The sequence below is a fragment of the Calonectris borealis genome, chromosome 9 (assembly GCF_964195595.1).
Source record: "Calonectris borealis chromosome 9, bCalBor7.hap1.2, whole genome shotgun sequence".
NCBI lineage: Eukaryota > Metazoa > Chordata > Aves > Procellariiformes > Procellariidae > Calonectris > Calonectris borealis.
This window is the reverse complement of record NC_134320.1, coordinates 6,592,371-6,616,492: the sequence shown is the minus strand read 5'-3', so window position 1 is coordinate 6,616,492 and position 24,122 is coordinate 6,592,371. Positions and strand designations below refer to the sequence as shown.

General features: G+C 41.6%; 2 protein-coding genes across 2 annotated transcripts in view; both read left to right on the top strand.

Moving 5' to 3' along the window:
• PIK3CB (phosphatidylinositol-4,5-bisphosphate 3-kinase catalytic subunit beta) overlaps positions 1 to 1,849 on the top strand; it is a 104,369-nt gene extending 102,520 nt beyond the window's left edge. The window contains exon 24 of the mRNA XM_075157689.1: positions 306 to 1,849. Within this exon, the coding sequence (XP_075013790.1) occupies positions 306 to 443 (138 nt within the window). The 3' untranslated portion in view covers positions 444 to 1,849. The remainder of the gene's footprint in view (positions 1 to 305) is intronic.
• An 11,026-nt stretch (positions 1,850 to 12,875) lies between these two features.
• LOC142085626 (vesicle-associated membrane protein 2-like) overlaps positions 12,876 to 24,122 on the top strand; it is a 47,952-nt gene continuing 36,705 nt past the window's right edge. The window contains exon 1 of the mRNA XM_075157688.1: positions 12,876 to 12,997. Coding sequence (XP_075013789.1) covers positions 12,876 to 12,997 — 122 coding nt within the window. The remainder of the gene's footprint in view (positions 12,998 to 24,122) is intronic.

Here is a 24,122-nt window from a genome sequence, read left to right as displayed (position 1 = left end):
CGTTCCTCTCAACCATTCTATAATGAGTTCAGCATCTTTGCGTCTTGTATATAGTCATTTCAGGGGTATTTTACGTCTTGGCTCATGCACAAGCATAGACCTGTAAAGGTGAAAATTATTTGCTTAATTCTTCTTTAGTTTTATTTTTAAACCCAGAAAATATCACTGATGTATCGCTCAATGAATAATAGGTGAAAAAGTGTCAAAACAGAAAAAAACAGAATGTGGTTTGTGTTGAAAGATGAAGGAGGCCTTAACTGTAGTTTTTAAAATTCCTAACAGTACTTGTTTTCCTATCATCTTAGGACTCTCTCGCCTTAGGGAAGAGTGAGGAAGAAGCACTAAAACAATTTAAGCAAAAGTTTGATGAAGCACTCCGGGAAAGTTGGACTACTAAAGTGAACTGGATGGCTCACACTGTTCGAAAAGATTACAGATCCTAGAAGACTTTTGCATTTGCACTAAGCTGAATGTTACCTTGATAAGTGTTTTTAAAGGGAATCTGTAGTATGGACCAACAAAACTTACTTTAAATAAGAAAGAAAACAAAACAACAACAAAAAGAAATGGGCTGAAATAATTCCTGAGTCCTTTGCACTCTGCTTCTGAATGCTTGATTCCAAGACTGTCTCCACAAATAGTGAACATCCTGGATAATCAGTTCCTGCTGACTTTGCACGCTGAGAGCTACTAAGCATTTTTTAAAATTCTTTGGTACTTTACGGAGGTGTAAATACTTGTTTTTATACGTTAGGGTAATGTACTCTAACACACTCAGGAGGTTTGAAGACCTCTGACAGAACTGTTCTTTGTTTAAAGTTGGGACTTGAAGAGTAAATTTTTTTTATATCCTAATCTGGCTAAAAATGACGATATTGTGTATATTTTTGGTATGAACTCTGCCCGATGGCACAGATGCATTAATTCTACTGTAAATAGCAACCACAATACCATCGTACTACAGGGAGCTGCTTAATGTCTTATACTGCTGCCAAAAGAAGAGTAGATACTTGTAAGATGGGGGTGGGGGGGAGGTGAGAGATCAGAGGGGGAGAGACCTTTGAAAATGATGCAGCGTCGAGGTGTTCAGGGTTGCACAGTTTTGTTCCCCTGACATAACACACACAGAAGCAGCCCTTCGGTGAGAGGAAAGTTAGGCCAATTCCAAACACGTCTGAGAATCCCTCATTGGTCATGGTCTCCCATTCAGCCTCTGGGGCTTTGTTTTCAACGCCTTAAGAGGAGGCACATTTATTTCAGGTTCAGCAAGAAGCTCCTTACAGCCTTACACTGAAATTCGTATCAGATTAGTTGTGCCATGCAAATGTACCAACTTATGTATGGAAAATTTTCATTAAGTATACTACACATAGTGATTTTTAGAGCATACATACCAAAAAACCCAAATGTTTGGAAAAGCAGGTGTTTATGGGAAAAGATCATTCCATAAAACACCAATGAGAAGTCATTAATCTTTTCTTTCTGTATTTATTAAAAGCTTGCAGTATTGTTGCTTTACCAAGATATATATGTTGAAGATGGTTGCTGAAGAAACTGGATTTGTTTTAATTTATTTAGTGAGGTACCAGGCTTTTAGGTGCTTAAATGGAGAGCAAATCTGTTACGTGCAATAGGGAACTGCTGGTTAAAAGATGTAACATACTGTTTCTGAACATCAGCAAGATAGACTTTAACTACTGCTTGTTCTCCAAGGAACACTGGTAGCTCTCAATTCTTGTTGACATTTGAAAGAGAATTAAACGTATATATTTACTTTTTGACTAAACAGTTGTTTTGCATAGAAATGTTGTTTTCTGTAGGAATTTAATTAAAGGTGGTTTTACTTTGTTGAGAGTGATTTATTATTTTTTGTTGTTGTTTTGGGGTTTTGTTGTTTCTTTTAAAGATCAAGAACTTACCTGGAGCGAGGATAGCATTTTATGTAGTGGTTTGACTCTCTTGTCCTCGCCCTTGGGGCTAATCTGTCTGAAAAGACCTCTGCTTCTAGAATATTGTAAAAATAACAAGTGATTTGGTTTGGTTGTTGGTTTGGGTTTTGTTTTTTGGGTTTTCATTTTTTTTTTTAAATAATATAGTGGCATTTAAAATGTGCCATGTCTCCCTTTTTAAAATTTTTTTATTTTTAAAGCAGATGGGAGGAAGGGTAAAAAGAAACTACTTTGCAGGTGACAACTCTGAAAAAAGTAATTTCATCCTCGGCTAATTCACAGGCATATAAATCTGCGTAAGTAACCATTCCTGGATATGTTATATTTTTCTGTGAGACAGAGTACTTGGACATCTCTGGTATGTCGTCTTGCTGAGGGAGATGTAACCTTTCCCAGAAGTCAAGACAAAGTTGGCAAGTTCACCTTGGCTGCTTGGGGTTGGTGTGCAAGGTATGTGATAGGAGGGAGCGTGATGGCATCCGTAGCTAAAAAGGCCAAGTCAGTTCCATGTTCCACCCCAGGCTTCTTGTGAGGCTTTGAACAAGTCATTCAAGTCTGTGCCTTAGATTCCCATCTACAAAATGGAGGAAGTGGCATTGTCCTCCAGATGCAGAAACACCTTCCCTCAATTACTACTGGGATATTGCACGGAGTAAAGATGTTTTGTGTTGGGAGATTTTTTGGATGTCTCTTTAATGCAGCTTATAAAAGTACTTGAGGTAGGCCATGTGATTTCCTCACCATCTTCTTTGAGATAGCTAGTATTTAGAGATGACTAGAAAATACTAATTCTGCTCAGTATTTTTATTGGTTAACAGCCCTTGAATGGGATATGTTGTATTTGGTTGTCTTTACCTTCGCTGCATTTACTCTTGGCAATTTATTAGCAAGAATGGGGAAAGTAAGTTAGGGGCTTATTAAATGGTGTATTTTCATGTTTGGCAGCAAAAGAAAATGATGCGTTATCCTCATGTAAATTGAACTTGGTCTCAGATAGCTGAGGGGATAGCACATCTCACAAGAATGCTTTTCCAGGCTGACCTCTCAGGAATGAATGGTACATGAAGCAGTGTTTATAAGGTCACCCAGGTTCATCAAGTCCAACCGCCAACCCCACACCACCATGCCCACTACACCATGTCCCTAAGCGCCTCATCTACACGTCTTTTAAATACCTCCAGGGATGGTGACTCCACCACTTCTCTGGGCAGCCTGTTCCAAGGCCTGACCACTCTTTCAGTAAAGAAATTTCTCCTAATGTCCAATCTAAACCTCCCCCGATGCAACTTGAGGCCATTTCCTCTTGTCCTCAAGATAGTTACTTGGGAGAAGAGACCAACATCCACTCGCTGCAATCTCTTTTCAGGTAGTTGTAGAGAGCGATGAGGTCTCGCCTTTTGTAGGGGAGGTCTCTATCCTTTTGCAATACCTTCATGTTAAGTTTTGAGTGGAGTACTGGTTTGCTGAATTATATTAGTAAATAGATCACCACTTTCCCTGGATTTCTATAATCCGTGCTACAGCTGGTGGCATACAGATTTTCATTCAGAAAATAAATAAATATTTTAAATGACTGCTTTGTGAAAAGTAGGAGGAGAGACAGTCTGTCCTCCACATTTTGTCATCCAAGACGAGAATACCGGAATTTTGTCACATCAGTCCATTAATTATTGCTGCACTTACCTCCCAATATCCAGCTATATTGTTAAAATTATAGGTTAATTTAGGCTGAGTGGGATCATACTTTTTCTTCTTCCGAGCTATTATTTTAGACCATCTGCAGAATTCAGAAGGCATCAAATGGTCAGATTATAATATGAGAGTTTGAAGATTTTCTTCATAACAGTGAGTAGAAACATTAACCTCTTTAAATGTGGAGGCTTTGGAAAGGATCTAGCTTTATGCAGCTGTAGCAAAGAAACATACGTTACGACTTTGGTATAAAACATTTTCAGTTCAAATGGTCTCATGTTAATTACTTTTCTCCAAGTCTACTTCTAATCTGGTCTGCACGTTTCTACTGGAAAAATTACTTTTCTTAAACCAACTCTGCTTCTCAAGGCCTGCATTGTGTCTGACAGGAGGAAAGGATACCTAGACTGCTTTAAAAACAACAACGGAAAATGGGTATATGTAGTGTGTGTGTTGTATGCATTTGTTCTGTTTTTCTCTTGATTGCATGATTACTTGACGGGTTTGCTTTCTTTACCTTGTATCATTTGATTTGTGACAAATGGTGACAACTGCTGCTTTTACAGTCCTGCTTGTCCTGTATTTGATTTCCAAGGAGAAAGCTCCCATGGATTTGCCCCTCGCCAGTGGAGTTGCTTCCGTTCCCTTTTATGCTTGTATCGGTTTTATTGACAGTGATGTGTTGATTGCGAAGTCATTCACGTTCTCGCGAATGCCTTTGACAGAGCCTATTCACATGTTTAATATAATAGAGTCCAATATTCCTCTTTAATTTCCTAAAGCTATTGAAATCAGATAATTAAATAGTACAGGCTCTTAATATGTCAGGCTATGATCGTAGCTTTATGCTTTAGGAATTATTTCAAGCCTAAATCTTTTAAGTATGTAATCAGTATTCCTATTATGATTCTTTCACAATATATTGTATTAATATAATTATTTGTCTGAGCTGGCTTTAAAAATCTAAAACTGAAATCCTGTGCTCACATAATGCATTCCAGTTTTTGGCAAGCTTTCTTAAAATAATTTTAAAAATAACTTCTCGGGCATAATACTGCCGAGAGATGAGGGAGTAGAGCTGTCCTGTTGGAAAGCAAGTTTTAGTAGGTGCTGCCATACGAGATGGCAATCCTGCATTGCTGTTGGACGTCACAGTTTACCTATGGCGGTGGGGTTGTTTTTATAGACAAGTGTGCCTCATTCTGGCTTGGCTCATGGGATAGAAGTCAGACAAAGCTCAAGGTAGTGGTTTTATTGCCTGACCACAATACCACTCTGACCACTATTTCCAGTGCAAAGCTGTTTTGTTTGAGGCACATCTGTCTGCCGCTGACTGTTGGTGGATATAGTCTGGGCATAAGGTTAGTAGTCAAATGATTTCTGTAACTGGAATATCTTTGCAAATCAGCCACAGTAAGATCATAATCATAAAATCTCACGTGATTAAATGGACATAGGAACTGCTGATCTGTCATATTTTAGCATGTCAGTTCAGAAAACTAGCTTTGCCTTTCCTTAGCAAATTTGTTTAGATGACGTGGACGTGAAAGCGTCCTCTGACATCATCTGTGGGAACAGCGTGCGTAACCTCATGCCCACACGGGTCACTTACTTAGGGAGCACAGCCGCCATTCGTTCAGGGGCTGCGGAGTCAGCAGAGCTGGATTTTCTAATGTTTCCATGGGGACATTGGAGTCTCTTCCATATAAACCTGAGTGGATGGAGGGAACAAACGTGGTCTCAGGAATACGCAGTACCAAGCAGGTCTCTGAAGCAGGTTTCAGTAGGCAATCCAGGAAAAGTGCAGCAATTTTAACAGCTAATGCTACTGAGAAAACTTTAGTACCGTGCTGCTCATGCTACCTCAATGCATAATAAAAATCTTGTAGTTATTCTTTCCAAGCATGACTTTGTGACTGATCAAGAAGAGAATTTATTCAGAGAATTTATTTACCCTGCTCATGTTACTAGCTGTTCCACAAACAGCGTAGCAAGATAGCATTAACTGTTGGTGAAGTGAGAAGAGAGAGCTTTTTTTTCTTTAATGAGCTGGTTTGCATACTACTATTACTTGGATGCGTTTCCAACCTAACAGCCCACATGAGGAACTTACTGCCTGTCCTCTAGCAAACCACAAGGGAAAATTCTACCAGTCTGGTGCTGATAGAACTTTACTTGTTGTGTCACCTCTAGAACACTTGGCTAAAAGCCGGCTCAACTATGTAACCTGTTTTAACAGGTTTTACTGTGTTGGACTGTCAGATTTAAAATAATGCTGCTGTGATGAGCTAGTCCTTCATCCTTTCAGTCTGTCACCTTGCTTTTCCTCAGGTGACTATCTGGAAAAGTTTCCCCTGGGATCGCTTGATGAAGAGGGATGGGGATGAATATATATTTCTTAAGTAATGGCATGACTCATTCTTGGGAACCCTGTGAAGGATCACAGTTTAAGAATAACAGTCATAGAGAAATGTAAAAGGTTAATTCTGATTTGCCATGCATTGTTTGGCTTTTATGAAGCAAATGAGCAGAAGCGACAATCGAGCACCATGGAAACGTGGTTTCTGAGGGATTACAACCAGTGTAGTGCAAGGATGTTTGTAAGATCTAATTTTTGCTTTAAAAGTCTATGTTTGGGCAGGAAGTCCGGGCACTTGCTGGGAGCGCCCAGAACCACTAAAGTTTGGGCAGAAGTGAGGAAACCTGATAGTGGTTCATTCCTTTGTGAATCCTGCCTAAGGTTTTCTCCTAGATACCTTACCTAATGGGCTTTGCACTGTGAGCATTCTCTGGATGCGCATTTGTGATCTGACTACCTGTACAACACGGGCAAAGCAGCTCATTCTGGTTTCTGATACTGTCTCTTTACCTCCTTTGCATAAGGAGCATTAAGAGTTCATTTGATGTATCAGAAAGGGAGCTGAGCAGCATTGCTCAGGATACGCTGGAGTGTGGGAATGTTGTATACATGGCTCTGAATTCCTCCTGTTGAAATGTTTTCTGGGTGGGGGGAAACATCCAACACAAGAATGGTTGACATAGCTCAGTTAAAGTACTCCCTAGGGACAGAAAAAGAAATCTGGATTCCAGTCCCCTTACCAAACATTCACTGGAACAAAAATGGAACAGCTCCAAAAGGGGCGCGGGAAGGACAGAGAGAGAGTCCTTTCCCCTGTGGACTAGTGGCTTGGGAACTTAGGAAGAGGAGTGACGAAACAGAGGTCCAAACTTCCCAGCCCATGTTCTGTCTGCTTGGTTAAATAAAAGAACCCTTAATACTAACGGCTATGTGAGATTAAGTCTGTTTTGCCCATTCCCTACAAAATAGCAAGGAATTCATCCTGCACATAGAGTGGTGCCAGGTGCCGTGGGAGGAAAAGATGCATGCTGCTAGGCTTGGGGTCATCTGCTCCAGAGGCTCCTTCCACCTTTAACCTTATTTATGAATTCCATAAAGGTAAATAGTGTAAATACCATTGTGTATTGGCTAGTCGCTGTGCTGCTGTCCTGATGGTCGCTGGGCCAGTTCTTCCATGCACTGTGAAGGGAATGGAGACAGACATCTCAAGGTGTGGGTTCCACTAGTATGCTAAAACTTTGAATACTGTTTTATTTGGAGCTGTACTACACACAGATCTTAAACCCAAAGAAGGCTTAAATACTTTGTGAGTTGCGATTGCTATTGCTCCTTTTAAGGAGAGGTGCTGGATCATGAGTTAGGAGTTCACAGTCTGTAAAAGTTCAGAAATTCTAGAAGGGAATTTGAATGTGATCTGCAATTTTTGTGGCCAGGATAGCCTTTAGAAGCCTCCTTCGCCCATCAAATTGCATAGCCATGCTAATTAATTTAAAAATAAATAAAAAGTTTAATATTCCAGACCACAAACAACACTGAAACATACCTAGGCATTACAAATAAGTGTAATGCACACAGTGGTTCTGCATTTAATATTCACTTTCTCTTGCAGCTCAATGGGATAATCTTGTTTTCTCAAGAGGAAAAAGAAGACTCTTTGAAAATGTTTCTGAAACGATTCCCTGTTCTTAACAGCTCAGAAACTTCTAGCTCCGACTTACAAATCTTTGTTTGCAGAGTTTATGCTAGTTAAATTAATGAATGTGCATCTGCTACATATAGTACATATGAACTACAGTATGGTTTAATTGCTGACGCTGCATACAGATTGCGCAGACCGAAGATCCAGTCAGCCTGAATGGATCCAAGCTTTAGCATTTTGGAGGCAGTCAGGTACTGACAAGGCACCCAGACCAAATCTTTAATCACCTCTACGTACTTGACTTTCTGCAGTCAACGTACTAGAGCTGGCGTCTCCTCCTCTGTCGTAGTGATCAAGCAGGCTGTGGGCAATGAAGCTGCTTTCTGAATGCAGCGTCTCACATTTTCGGCAGACGAGGATTTCACATTTCGGACACATTTTCCCAGAGTGCGGCTGCCTTAAAGAACATATTTCCTCCCGCGCTGGCTTCAGCTTTTTGGAACCTTTCCTGTGTAAACATCTCCTCTTGTCTTCAAAGAGCTGAATTCTTCCCTGAGGGCTAGAACAGTCAGAAAGAAAAGTGACAAGTTTAACCTATACATTTCCTAGATGAATGAGATCAGCAGAAGCAGTTAGTGTGTGATTTATGAACCCTTCCTGAGGCTGTACCTGTGACTAGGAGCAGGTGCAATATGTGGTCACCTGCAGAAAACAGGAATGGACAGAAAAAGGAGAGTTTGGCTCTGGTGCTGTGATGGCAGTGACAAGCCATTAGTTTTAGAACATAGAATTATTGAAAGGATTGTCACCATTTAAACAAAAACATTAAAAAAAAAATCTTAAGTCAACTAGCTAGATAGGAGCTTTCTACCCGGTTCTTTAATATGCAGCTTTTCTGTGGGTGATTGTGGCACGAGCCTCGTGTTTGTGTGAAGACAAATTTCATACAGCTCTGTGTATCTAAATTGCAGACGTCTGACCTAATAGACCTCACCTATACTATCATAAAGGTTCTTTTCCCACTTGCATGCACTAATAATTATGCTGGCTAGTAGATAAGCCCTATATTGCACTACCCTTGAATAGAGATGGGAGGGCTGAAAGAAAAGCACTGTTTGATTGAATTATGTACCATTCTATTTTATATAAAATAGTACTTCAAAATCAAGATGCTAACCTACATAATCCCTTACAAGAGCTCGCAAATCAGTGCTGAACTGTAGAGATGGTCTGATTTGGCTACACCGCTGTGAAAGTTCTGTAGGCCCTGATGAGTTGAATGTTTTTAAAAACCACTACCATGCAATGTGTCTGTAGAGATACATCCAGTAAAGTCTGAAGACCGACTCTCTTTCCATTAATGTGAGAGTACCATGGGAGGATGCTGCTGCATTGCTGTTTTGGTTTTGTTTAGATCAAACGGGAAAATCCGTATTCATCACTTACAAATAAGGATCAAGGCCCAGAAAGCATGATTTTACTGCTTCAATTGCTCTTGTCTGTGTCCCGAATGCATGCTTCAGTGAAATTACAGACAATGGAGAATATTCACAGCTGTAATTCACTAACTCTTGGATGTTTGACTATGTTTCCAGTCCAGTTCCTCAGCAGTGCAGCAAGATAAATCCCAAAGCAAAGCCCTTGGTATTTGTTATGCAATTGGATCAGTCTGACAGAAGAATCTGGCTCTCAGGATCATTTCTGGCTAGTGTATTTAAATCTTATGTCGAGCCTGTAACCAGCAGCTGTGGCTATCAAGCTTAATGTAGTTAGCTGAGTAATTGCTGAGGCTTGCATGCACTTCCTGCTAAGACGGTAATTTCATGATAATTATCAAAGACAGACTCTTTTTAGGAGATCTGTATAGAAAACAGCTCTTGTAATGGATGAGAAAAGACACTTTTGGAAACTACTCCTGATCTTAGCATGACGCATACACTAAGTTTACCTCATGTTAAGGAAGAATAATATTAAGTACAAAGACCCAAGAAGAGAATTTCAAATCCCGTAAGAATGATGACGATAACTCAAAGCTAATACATGCACAAAGCAGTAAGCTCAAACTCATTTTTGCCTCTTTGCTTAGTTTGATTAAAAAAGGAATAGTTTTGCGTTTCTTGTATTTTTTCTTTTTTTTTTTCCTTCTTTTTCTTGTATCTGAAAAGTAGTAAGCATAAACGCACTATTATAGGAACATAAGCAATAATTATGCTCCGATTCAAGAAACTTAGTAGCACTGACTTGGTTGAACAGTGATTTTGGCTGCTGGCCATACGTTGCCACTGTCTGTTACACCCTGGAGCTCGGGATATTGGTGCAACAAAAACTGCAGCAATGTTATTCCTAGAAACAGTGTCCTGGGTTGTCACAACTGGCAGCACTGGTGTGTATGTGGAGGAATAGAGATGCTGCCCCTCTAAATCTCTCTTGCTGGGTGGGAGGAAGCATAGGGAAATGGTTATAAGATAAACGTGCAGACACACAAGGTGTAAATTTCATACCTACTTCTGCTATGACTTGCTAGTTTTTAGGTCAAGTTGTTTAATTAGCCAGTAACTGTTTCCTTGTTTGTGAAACAGTGAATACAGCAGAGGTAACAAAGGTGTCTGTGGCTCTTTGAAAGGTGCTCTGGAAATACTTACAAAATTTCTTGGTTGAAAATGTATACAAAATCTAATCTTGGATGTACTTACAGTTTATTCTTAGGAGACCCAGAGAAGAGGCTCAATCCAGAAAATCTCTTCTTAAATAGTCGCTCTCGCTTTTTTCGGCTATGCTTCCCATCTCCTATGCTTTCTTCTGTGAGTTCCTTCTTTCCTTTGTGCCAGCTCGTTTTATCTGTCATAACAACAGCACCTGCTTAGATGAAAGCAGAAGTCTGAGTAGCTTTTCAAAAGTCTCTCTCTTATTGCGTGGCACCTGGTGAAGTCTGGATCTGTTACTCTACAAACCTTAAGCGTCCTGGTTATGCAGAAGGTTTAGTCGCGATCAGTGAGCAGCCGCTTTCCATCAGATGGAGCAAATACCTGCTTTGAAAAATCCAGCAGACACAAGGCAACTCTCGATATTCTTACTCAACCCCTATTCCACGTAATTATGGAAAGTAGGCTTGGACATTAAATATAATAAATATTTCCCTCTACGTGCTCTCTTTCATGATTAGGCTAGTTGCTGAAAACCAAGAGAGGAGGCGGCTCGTTTGATAAAAGCGAAGAACCAGGAGCCAATGAAACAGTTCTGTGCAGAGAACAGAAGCAGTAAAACAAATGTGAGATGGAACAAACACTGCAAAGCAAAAACCAGAACCCTGAAAAGATGAAGAACCAACTGGGGATTTTAGTTAAGGCATGGAAATTGTTTCCTTTTTCTTTTGATAAAGCAGTTGATTAGTCTGCATTTCCGCGTTGCATTGCTTTGTCTCCAAGAATTATCCCTTTGGCCTCTCTGATTGAATTAGCCTCTCTGCTCTACATTTGATACTTAGTAATTGTATTAAGTTTTGGTTGCTTGACTTGGAGCATCGCATTCACCCTGTCCTAGTGATTGGAAGCACTTGTCTGTTCCTATCTGTTCAAAATATTTTCCACAAATCATCTAAAACAAGCCACACAAAGTTTGTAGGCTTAAAAACAAAATTGACAACCATTTTGAACTATGCACTTTTCTGATTTTACTGCTCCTCTCTTCCCCCAACCAGCCTTTTAAGGACAGTTCTCCTTTACCAGTTCTTACATTAGCATATACACAGGCAGTAGGGAGTCACTGTGCAAATGCTTTGCAGGATCACACCCTGAAACAGTTTTTTATTATGTTATAATTATTTACCAAAATTATATGTTGACCCACATTAACAAGAAACTATAAATACCTTGAAGGAACGAATAGTGACACACCTTGCTACTCATGCTTGGTAATGAGACACCCAGCTTTTTAGCAGAACCTAGGTAAGTTGGACCTGTTTCTCTCACAGAAGTGGCAGAAAAGACTATTTATGAAAGAAATTACAAACAGTTCATTGACCTGTAAAAGGAAAGTGTCACTAAAGAATTACTATGCTATTAAGGAATGAACAAAAGTTACGAATGAAAGAAAATTATACACCTCACAATTATAGACTTCCCTTCAGTTTTTAATTTGTGACAAAATAATTTGCAAGTTCAAGACCCATTTTTGGCATACAGTGGTGCTGAGGTGAAGCTTTGCAGAACAGACCAATCTGTGGCTAATAAAATCATAACCGGGGAGGCAGGAATCTACCTTCCCTCTGAGAAGTGAGCTTCAAAGGCTTTTCACTGCAGGATCTTTCAGTACTAATTCCACTTGTCTAAAAGATCAAGAGAGGAAAATGTAATGTTGGAAGTACAGATGTAAGTATGTGGAAATTGGTGATGAAGAATCGAAGATACACAGAAAGGGTCTTTTCTAAAGCCTTTTAGTCTATAATTTTTAAAAAATTGTACTTTGGACATATATTGTGTAGTATTTAATTTCTCTTCTTTTAAAGACGAAATTATCTGGCTATGTTGAGTTTCCAGTGTAATTAATTCTAATGGTGTAGGGGGAATTCCTCCTATACTTTAACTATATGTTTAAATGTGTTGCCAGATCAGAAGACTTGAATACCCAGTATCTGAATAATTGATTTCTTTGCCTTGCTTTTCTTCTCTGCTTAAATCTTGTGAAACTTGACTACCATTGCTTTCAATATACCCATTAATTGCCCTCACCTTTCTTACTTAGCAACAGCAATAGTGGTTTTTTGTTTTGTGAGCCAAAGTAACCAATAATAGTGTTACTGTGGCTAGCCCTGAGATTTACTTTATTATGTGGTCAGTCCATAAACCTATAGATTACATAATGACTCTTAAAAATGGGAATCCTACTTGTAGATCTGGCAGAAAATATGTTTCCTTCAGATGAAGATCACTTAACAGCAGTGGACAGCATTTTCAGAAACGTCGGTGTTGTATCCGTAGGTTGTCTCTAGTTAATTATAAGCAAGGTCTAGTACCTGCAAGACTTCAGATGTCAAAACCAATTTGCACTGATTTGCTTGCTGTTGACTGCTTTCATTCCTGGACTACCTGAGCAGTGTATTGGTGCCTCTGTAACTGCCTTCATATTTATAAATATGATTTTAGGACAAAGTATGAATTATGGATGGGGTGAAAAACAAAACCCAAGAACTTACAAACGAGACTGATAGTTTTCCCTACCCAGGTCTGGCAGGCTAAAGATGCAGGAAACTATTTTCCAGAAACGGAGCATTTCCACAGCCATCCCTCCAGTTGCAGCAGCACGCAGCAGCCCTGGCCCAGCTGATATCCCCTGGGGTAAAAGAACCGAACAGAACAAGAGGTAAAATCTTTGCAGCAGGGACTGTCATGCAAACACATAGGGCAAAAGATGCCAGACAAGAAGGGAGGTCTGGAGAGAGGAAATGACATGACTAGCAACTTGGGAAAGATTTCTCTGTGTCCCCAGGATGCAGCTTTTCTGATCCAGTTCCGTGTCTTAAATAAAATTTAAGCTGTTTGAACTAATTCTGATCATATTATTTTTGCCACCACAGGGTGTCTCTGCATCTCTTCTTACACCAAAGGCTTTGGTAGCCTTTTAATGTGGCAAGCTGCAATGTCGAGGGACTGTAGGGTTAAAGGAAAACGTCCTCCACCTTAGGTGTGGATTTTCTTCAGGATCATGAGCCTTCTTGGACTGGAATGGTGATGCCTTCATTAGCCGGTAGGAAATTCTTCTTTAGCAAGTAAGGACGTAGTCCAATGATGTTATTTAATTTGGTTTTGAGAGCTCTCCTGTATCGGATCAAAGAAAGCTGTGGCCATGTGATGTGGTGCACCGATCTGGCTTAAGCTCATTCTGCACTATGTTCACAATGTTTGAAGCATTATCCCTGTACCGGCACACTTCTGCTAAAGCAGGCAATGTCTGTCTGCCATTTTACCTTTATGCTTATGTGGGTATTTTCTGTTCTCCATCGATCAGGATAAAGCTGGCATGAAGTCAGCATAAACACTGTATCATGTGCTCTGGATAGTTTGTACGTTAAAACAGTTTCATGTTGGGTTTGGGGTTTTCCAGGATTTTTTTGAGTTTTTGGTCTAGCATCAATAGTTACTGGTTCCACCCTCCATATAGTAGGCACATGAAGTGATACCACAGAAAGGGCAGGAAGGTCTAGATAGGGGGTCCTTCAGTCCCAGGAGCTCTGGGCCACACTAGCCATGTGTGACTTTTCACTTCCTCAGTTTTTAAATGTGTTTCAGGTTTGAGGACTAAGAAGATAACATAACTGGTAGCAGGTGGTCCCAATATTGGGCTTAAGTCTATGTGTGGGTGTTGGTGTGGCTGTATGCTATAGGGGTATCATATAAACATATCTTTGTCTAGGATATCTGAAAAGTAAACTGTCCTCGGGAGGAAAGAGTTATGGAGGAATTCCAGATGACAAGTGCTGAGCTAAGTGGTCTGTGGATGGATAAAGCTTAAAGCTAGTCAGGAATCTTCTGATTGTCATCAGGGCATGTCAGTTGGTTGAAACTCCAGCTTTTCGTAGAGAAAATCCAGTTTGAAGTGTTCTTTACTTCCATCAGGAAAAGTTTCCTAGGGCTAGGCTGTTACGAGTGCAGTATGTGAGCAAGCCCTTAGTGATGTGGTCAAATATAGAAAACTAAGGCTCGAAGTGCTGCCCTAAGTGATATTTATTCGTGCAAATTATTAGCTTCAGTAGAAGAGACAGAATCACTCTCCAGTGGCAGTAGGTATGATGAGTCTTTAACGCAGTGAACAAGTTCTCAGGCACTGGAGGGAGAAGAAAGAGAGGTTCCTGTGACTGAGTCGCTCTGAGGGGTTCCACCGTTCCCAAGGGGCTGATTCCCCTTCAGAGCTGATAGCCGGGGGCTTGCATCTGAATCAGGCTGTGATAGCATCTGAGCCTGAATTTAGGCAGTAACTGTGTGTCCTTATGTCTGGGCTGTGTACCACTGCTGCAGGTGTTGTCACATTCCCTGGTTACTTTCTTTCTCCATGAAAATATTCCAACTGGTTGATATCAAGTTTAGAAATTGGGACTGATGCATTGCTCACCCCTAGTACCTGTACCTTTGCCTCTTGCTTTGAGGAACAACTCATCTTTTCTTTGGCTTCCACATGCAGAAAACACAGATTTTATCTGATGACACCGATGTTACTTATCCCCAACAGGCACCCCAAGATCTGAGCTCTAGATGCTTACAAAAGCTCCTCTATGTTCTGGGTAAGCCCTTGCCTTACTTGGGTAGATACCTGGTTTTAAAGGCTTGTGTTAGCTGTCACTGAAATTGATGGAAAGTTAGCGAAGGCAATGACTGGTGGAGAATCCTTTTACAAATAGAACAGAACAAGGTATCATTGGGGACAGCATGTTAAGTTCCCACTTCTTGAAAAACTGACTGAGTAGACTTTCTTCTTCCTTGGTCTCTGTTAGAGTATGTGATGGCCTTGGCTTAAGGAGGCAAAGGAGCATGTTCTGCTTCAGAAGAAGTTTTGTTCTGTAGAGGGGTGGGGGGGGGTGCAAGAGAAGTGCTAATGTTAATGAAGGGGATTCAAGGGGGAGATGGGATGCCTGGACCTAGGTTGAGTGTGAGGTGAAGGCTGCAAACAGTCAAAGCCAGGAGCATAGAGACTTGGCAACGGTTGTATTTCATCCGAGAGACACAATCATTTAAGAAGCAATGGTTGATCTAGTACCTTATCTGCCTCTGGTTTTGCTCTATGTTATGGGCAGGAATTGCAATCCTGACAACTTGCTTTTTTTCATTTGCAAGTACTCACCCATGTCAGCACAGATTGAACTGCAATACCTCCCGCGATTTGCTTTTTTCTTTTTTCCCCTCTCCTTTTTTCTTTCTAGAGAGGCAGGGAACAAAGAAGGTGGTTACAGAAAAACACAAAGGTTTTCATCTAAATAACCCCCAGGCCTCCTGGCTGGAATGAGCCCAGCTCTGGTGACCACACCCCAGCGAGACATTTCCCGCTCCGCGCGGGGAGGCGGCGGGATGCGGGCGGCAGCGAGAGGCTCCGTTTGCGGTAGTCGCTCCAGGACTTTCTCCTGTCTGGCGTGAGGGTGAGGAGGGGGCACCTCTATGCCTTGCCTCTACTTCCTACTCTGTGATGTGAGGCACAGGCATGCTCAGTAGCCGGTGCCGACCCCTCCTATCTCAGCAACAGTGCCTACAGTAGCGGGGACTGCTTGCAGCAGGAGCAGAGCCGGAAAGCCATCTTTGCTGGAGAGCGAGGCAGCAGACCCTGAGCCGCTCGGCACCCGCTCGGCACCCGCTCGGCTGCACGCCATGTGAGTACCCGGGCAGCCCTGCCGGCGGAGCGGCGCCCGGCCCGGCCCCGCAGCCCCGCGCAGCCGGGGGCGCCCGGCCCCCGCCCCTGTCCCACGCCCGGCTGCGCTGCGGGCTGCCCTGCAAAGAAACGCGCGCGGAAAGTTCGCAGCCGCCGTGGGGGCAGGAGAGTTGCTCTGCAGAGTTCGGGGAAATCGCTGGGTGTTGCCCCGTTGCTTCCGCAGCCGGGGGGGATTAACTTTTGCGATCCGGCGTCGCTTTCGTGTCTGTGGGATGTGCGGGGTGGGTGACGGGATGGAAACGGGAATAAAATGTCTGAAGCTGCCGTAGCCCTTGTGGATGGCATCCGTGCAGTTGCAGGCTCTGAGGAAGGATTTCCAGGGCGTGGGGCTTGGCATGTGTAATTCAGCCAGCCGGAGTCTGTGGCAAGCAGCATCAAAGGCTAATCTATCTGGTACTGCTATTAACCTGTGAGCACTTGGATGGGGCTCTCACTGCTGTTTATCCAGCTGCCAGGCAGCAGTGGAGAGGATTGTTGACACGTTTCTAACTCGGATTAATACTCAAAAGGAAATGCTGGGCCAAGATCCTCAACAGGTTCAAGTCAGGATTGTTCGATAGCCTGAGTCACCCAGTGCTGCTGATCCACAGCTGCTGGGTCCTGTTTATTTTCACTGTTTAATGAAATGTTCTCTCTCAAATACTAGCTGTCTGATCAATTCAGCCTCACCATCTCCAGTACCAATGGCTTCCTGTCAGCAGCACTTGATAACAATCTGTTCCTTCTTGTTTGCATCTCTTCAAATATTTCTTCCAAGTCTTTACATGCAGCATTAAGAAATCTGTAAAGCATTAGTAAATCTGCTGCTAGGCAGTGATGAAACCCCCAAAGTCAATTCTGAAACCAGAAGTGTGCTGAGGTAAGTAGGAATTGATCAGACCCCAGTTCATTCACAAAAGAATTCAGGTAGCTAAATGCATCATTTTACTATCATCTCAATTCATTGCTTGTTCCTAGTGACTCCTAAGGGACAACCAGAGAAGACGTCTAAAACAAACAGTCACTCACATGTGGTGTATGGGACCAAATATCTGCTGGTATTGGGTGGTCTTGGAAGAACTGGGGCTTGGTCGATTCAGACAAGATGAGGAGTGGAAACAGTCTTGGCAATCTGTGATTAAATTACTTTTAAAATATTTCCAATAACCAACTGTTCTTCATGAGGACTTTTCAAAGTAGAGTCTACAATCACATATTCTGAAATGTTGGCTTTTTTCTTTAATACTATTTCCTATATAATATCTTGGACAATAAGCTTTTGTCCACGTTGTCTAAAATGTTTCCAAAGCAAGGAACTCTTTGGAAGTAAAGAAAAAAAATGCTATCTAAGAGAAGATTCCTTATGTAAACACTGAACTCCATCTAGCAAAAACCGGTTCATTGTAAGCTTCTGTTGCCTGGTTGTGTTTATATCAAGAGCCAGATGATGACATCAAATATTTTTATTTGTATGTGAGCTGTTCTTCAATGATTAATACAAGAGTTTGCCGCTGCAGTATTATACAATCTAAGCTGTTCAGACACAAAGCAATAACTCAGGTTACGTTTAACTTAACCTGTGTATATTTCAGTCTTGGTGTATGTAGGTAGTCATGAGAGCATTTGTAAATAAAGCAGAAAGAGTGATGCTAATATAACTTGGTCATACTTCTTCTGTAGGGGACTTGCGTCAGACTTCTGACAAAAATTAGAAGAAAAAGGGAAAGCAGTTTTTGTCTATTTTGGCAATATAGACTTTCAGTTTGATAATCGAAACAAAGCCAAGACAAATAAGCAGCTTGTTATTGGCAGTGTCGGTTGGCTTCTGTTTCATTGCCAGATACTGTAATGAAAACCTTTTTTTTAACATCTGCATGAATATCATGTCCTAGTAGCTTCTGAGTTACTGATGAACAATAGAGATAAATGCGTATCAGCTATTGACTTGTAGCAGCAGCCACAGTTGTAGTTCACTAGACTATAAAAGCTGATTGCTAGTGAGCACCAAATACTCTGTAGAAGTTATTTCTTCTCCTGTTACACCTATAGTTTTGCAAACGTGGACTCTTCCCATGTGCGTATACAGACACGCACATGAGACACGATGCTGTGTCTTCAGCTGGTCTGAACTAGTGTCAATAAAGAACTCCTTCACTGGGTCAAATGACAGCTCCATCTACCCTGGTGTGCTGTCCCCTAAAGCAGCTTGCAGGGAGTGCTCAGGGAAGAGTACAAGAAAGCAATGGGTATGCAGTGCTATTCCCAGAATACTTTCCTAGTTTCCAGCGATTTAATGCTTGGGGAGTGTCTGAACCTGAGGAGAGTTCTTTGTATTTCATGACTCCCAGTGGGTTTTGTTGTTCTTTCAGGAAGGTGTCCAGTTGCTTCATTTGCAGTGTCCTGTGGCAAGGAGCTCCACAGTTGGACCACGCAGGGTGTGAAAGCCGCTTCCTGTTGTTTTTGAGCTAGCAGGTAGCAGGTTCTGTCTGATCTTACTCTTGTCTTGGAAATCAGAGAACAGTGTTCCTTATTCACCATCTTCTCTGTGATTCATGATTGTGTATCACCCCAGCAGACCTGCACTGATTTATATCAGGTGGGAATCTGTCCCTATGGTCTCTATTGCAGCGAGTGCAATCCAGGACAGATAAGATACATTCAGGTAACAGACATCTTTCACCTTGGTGCAGGCAGAGGAGAGGAAGCTGTGACATAAAAAGGTTGAATGAAGGTTGAATGAAAGCAGAAGGATATAAGAGGGATCTAAAGGAAGATCAGAGAAGGGTTGGACCATGCCAGTGCAGCTGGGAAGATTGTTCCAGGTGTAAGGGAGCGCACACAAACTTATTTGGAGGAGATATGAGGAGCAGTGAAGGGAGATGCAGAGAAGAAAATGGCGCTCAAAGCTGAGGCGCTTATAGGCTTTGTTCCTCTCTGGAAAATGGACTAACAGCAGCAGGTGAAGTATATGGTTTTGTTTCTTTTACAATGGTCACATCTCAATAGGTAATTACATATAACAGAAGCTCATGGCATCATGTCATCTGTTGTTTACAGATAGGTCAGTGACCAGACAGCAGGGTGCCTTTGATTACATTAATCCAATACAAATGTGCTCTATTGCAGGGTACAACTTTTGTGAGACAAGCAGCAAAGCAAAGCACCTGGCTCTCCCTGGGGCAGAATTGCCTTGCTGTCATTCCTCGGGTAGCAGTTAGAGCTTTCTAAAAAAAAAAAAAAAAATTCCTTCTGCCTGTTTTAGAGCAGCAAGGAGAACGTCCTGGAGGGACGGATGGGATTAAGATGGTTCCACCAATTGTAATGAGTTTGTTGTGGTTGAATGTCTGTTCAGTTTCTCTGAAAAGAATGGTGTGGCTAAGGCCTCCTACTGTTAGTAGAGCAGTACTTAGCCCTCCTTTTGTGGGCGTAATTTTATGAAAGTTGGCAACTTCTCCGTACCCTGCCCTTCTCTTGTGCTGATCAGCAGAGACAAACTGATGTGGTACTGTTTTCTACACAATTCTGATCCACTGCTTTTAGGGAGTTTAGTGGCTTACAAGAGTGCGTACAGCCAATGCGTGTCCTAGGAAAGTATAACCAGCATGAAATGGAGGGGTAAATTTTCTAAGTGGTGCAGCTGTTCTGTGCTGGTAAGTGTCTGTGTTCCCTTAGGAATATATTCCAAAAGAGCTCTGGAAATCCATGGTGGCAGGAAGATTTGAGTCCACTGGAGCTCTCAAGGTTTTACATCTGGTGGCCAGCTGCCTCTGACCCAGAGAAGCTAGATTCAGTCTTGGTATTTTCTGACATTTTTTCCCCCCCTACAGTCAGCCTGAGGGACCGATGGTTTGAGGGTCTTGTAATATTGGTTCACACAAGCATAGCTATGAAGGAGTGGGTTGTTCTTCTCATTTAAGGGATGTAATGGAGCTTGTAGTGAAAATAACCAGGCTGTACTCAGTGGAGTGGGGCTGTGTACATGAGAAGAGGATATTGAGAAGGGGAAAGGACCCCATTATCGGCATGGTTCTATTCTGACCCTTGTTTGTTGTTCTAAGGCTCACAGCTCTGAGTAAGAGCCTTGAAGTCAGGGTGTTAGGAATAGGAGCTGTTTTTTAGTCTGCTGCTTTGAGACAGAGGGATGTATGTGTTTTGTTCATTGTTTGCTTCCCTTGACTTGCTCTTTTGTGGCATAATGCAGACAGGGATCTTCTTCCCATATTGCATTAAAAATAAATGCTTCCAGCCTACATTAAGTGTTATTCCTGATACACTCACTTGCCCTTTAAAATAAGGGTGGCCCAAGTAGGTCATAATTTTGTATATTTGGATGATGAGTGTTTGAAAGTATAGAGATCAAACTGAATGGTGTCTTGAGGACCTCAGCAAAGAAAATAATCCCAGAATGGGAGCAACTGGGAATTATATGTGACAAGTACAGACAAAGTGAATGTGTCAGGATAAACATTCTTCAAAACAGGCTAACATAAGGTAGATGAAACCCAAATATATTTATTCGGTGGTCCCTTTCCTGGTGACTTAGCACTCATTCATTCTGCTATGCATCGGCCATAACTTGTTCCTGTTGACTTCCAGGCATAGATAGTTTCAGCTGTGGAGTGACTTACAGGACACTTAAAGTGGCTGTAGCGGAAGATGAATCAGTCTGCCAAAGGAGCATTTCCCCTTTTTAGATGCTATTTACGTCATTAATGTCTTCCTGAAAAATCAATAATTAGGCTGTAGAGCACCAGGCACACCCATGTTTGTGTGCATGTGTGTGTACAGAATGCTCCTGGGCTGAACTGGCATGGTTGAAGAAAGGAGAGCAATGTCTTAAACCTGTTCTCCCCTTCCTCCCACTGCCCTTCTGCCGCCATTTGTAGGATGCAGAACGCATGGAAGATTCTCACTGACAGCTTTAGCCAAATGTTTATGGTGCCCTGGAAGGGGCAGTACAGGCTGTCCCAAATAAGTTCAGATTGACTGTACCGCTCATTTTAAGCAATTACGACTTAGAGACTATCCTCTCACCTATGTCATTCAGTACTCTCTACTGTCATTATTCGTAGCCATTACCAGCAATTAACTAGGCTGGTGTTTTTTAATGATGCAATTCCTTTTTCCCTGATGTCTGTACTTAAGCCCCCTAAACTCTTTTCCATTATCCACAGAACAACCACCAAATGATTGCAAGTGGTTTTTTTTAACTGCTTAGTTATGACTAAGCCGTATGTTTTTCTGTGTAAAGTAGTAACTCATTGACATAGATCTGTCTGTATATGTGCAAGTAAGTGCTTTGTCAGTTGCAATTATATTGTAGCTTCTGTACTGCATGAAATAATGGAAGTTCCTGACCAAATGATCTGAATTACCTGATCAAGTTCCTTGATCTCTTCAGATGCAAAATTTAATGAGAAATATGCAGAAAAATGAACGTTTTTCTATTTCAGAGTAAATGAGAAAGCAATTTAATTTATCAGGTGTTAACTTACACCTGCTGGACTCAGTATCAGAGGGTCAAAAGAGAACTCTTCTAGAAAATAGAGATTCTCTTATGATGACCTTTTAGAAGATCAAACCATGTTGTTTTAGGAATTGTGGTTTGTTTTGTTTTTTTTTTTTTTTAAAGTACATTCTCATCTATTGCAGTGCTCTCTAAATGTAAACTGGTAAATGTATTGGAATCAAGTGCTGTCACTGCATATTTATACATCAGAGCTGTTGTTTGCTCGTGTTTTGGAAGCACCAAATAGCTGTCAGTTTGTGTTTGTGAGGAGTCAGGGCTGTGAACTTTGCTGGAGTTTTTATTATTATGAAACATGTCAATACCATGCAGAAACATGTCAATACCAGACAGAAACAGAACTGGATGGGCTGTGTGAATATACCAGAGGTTGTGATGTGTCCTGCTTCATCGAATGAAGGTGTCCTTACGCTGGAGTCTAAGTAGGAAAGGAAGTGTCCACAGAGTTTACAAAACTCCTTATGTGGTCTAGAAAAGAGTTGAAGAGAGGAAATACACAGTGGTAAGTGTTGTATTGAGCTGTTGTTAGTGCCTGATAGATGCTGATTTTCTTTAAGATGCTCACACTAGATCCAGATGGGAATTTATATATTGAACTTCTAAAATTTTGATTGGAAAATGAAATTGAAAAATTTAACAGTATTAAAAATGCAGTCATTGTAGGAAACGGGTTTTTCTTATTTCCCATTCTGGATGTGGGAAAATGTGTTATGTTACAAAATTATCAAGAGACTTCTTCACATTCTTTGAAATGAAGTTGCAAAATTTGGTTTTAAATAACTTCTTAAAGGACTGTAGTGCACGTGTTCAGGAAAGATGTTTTGCGATCTGACTGGATGGTGTCCTAAGCAACTTCATCTAGTGGGCCCTGCTTTGAGCAAAGGGTTGGACTAGATGATCTCCAGAGGTTCCTTCCAACCTTAGCGATTCTGTGATTATGTTTGAAAAGGTCTGTCAAAATTGAGTATGTTGAAGTTAATTAAACTAGCATTTGGCTGTTACCAAACATTCAAGATTTTGACTTTTCATCAATGATAACTTGGTAACACTTTCATCTTCAACCTGTTGGTAGTGGATGCCGCAGAAATACCTGTAATAGAAGGGGAAAACATATGTATTCGGGAAGGGAGGAAATGTGTTTTTTTTTTTTTTAAAAAAAAAAAAAAGGCAGATCACTGGAATGCATCATTAAATTTGGCTTGAATGCAAAAGTTCATATTCCTCCCACAGAGAACAAAACCCGGGTTCCCTGCAAGCGAGCTTTCTCATCTTTCATATTCAATGCAATCTTCTCTAGGTTGGTGCCTGCTCCCATCTCTCTACAGCATATCTTGCAATAGCTTGGTAGTTTAGAAAAAGCTATTGTTCTGTTGCTCTGAAAATGCTGTCTCAGTAGTGCAGAGTGCACATTTTAATAAAACCGTATGTACTTATATCAAGTTAGCGTGTCCAGATCCATAACAGAGGAGAAGCAAATCTCACTGTCACGTGCAGCAGACTGAAAGAGATAGGAATTGCTGGTAGTAGGCAAGGTTACCAAGGAGTGGTGTGCTGACCAAGACAGGAGTTGTGACCCACTGTTACAGAGCTGTGGCTTTTGCAGCTCAGTTTGTAACTTCTGGAAATGGTGGGTTTAATTCCTGGTTTATCTAGCAAGGTGGTGGCAGTTGAATTGGCACCAAGGACTGTGTTGCTTCAGGGCACGGCTGCGGAGGTGGATCCTTTGTCTGTGGAGCCGTACAGGTGCTCTATGGGCACACTCCGCAGAGAGTGCTCCTTATATCCATGCTGGTAGCAGGTACCTCTTGTTTTTGGGCTGTCAGAAGCAGGACAGATCCTTAGCAGAGCATCTTCCCTGCCTCTCCAGATCTCCTTCCTCAGTCTAGATTTCATGTACCTCTGGAGAAGAGGTGAGGAGTGAGTTTTCCCAGTGAACCTTGTGAACTGCAGTTCTTGCTGGAATTAATCTCTGAACCTTCAAAGTGAGCAATGCACCCAAAGTACTCAGCTCTACTGAAACACGGTTGCCTATATAAGAGCAAGTGTGGATCTGTCAAGGAAAGGACTTGGGAATTGGCTCCATAGGCTTCTCATCACCTCCTCCACAGAAAGGCTGGGTGCTGGCTCTGGGAGGTGGGGGCTGTTGTAATGCACTAGTTGCCCTTTTAGACACCGAGGTCCTGAGTCAGGCAATGTGCCAGAATTTTAGAAATATATGAGTCCTGATAAAGCTTTCCTAGAAACTGTGAAAATCATTAATTATCCCTAAACGCACTTGTTATCTACTTCAGGAGGTTAATGGTTAGAAATTACATTTGTTCATTTAAATTCGCATACAAAAATAGCTCCTCTTTATCATGCTAGTGAATCTGGCCCTACTCAAGGCCTTAATTACGGTGTGCTGCAGTAAGGCAAAGGGTACTGCTGCTTGAAAGCATAAACCTGATCTGCTGTTATCCCCCAGGTGTTGGCACAGACTATCACATGGGATAGTGTTTTGTACGTTATTTTGGAGTTTAGAGGGGAATTCTAAGACTGGACATTTCTTATTGCTCTCAGTGATCCTGA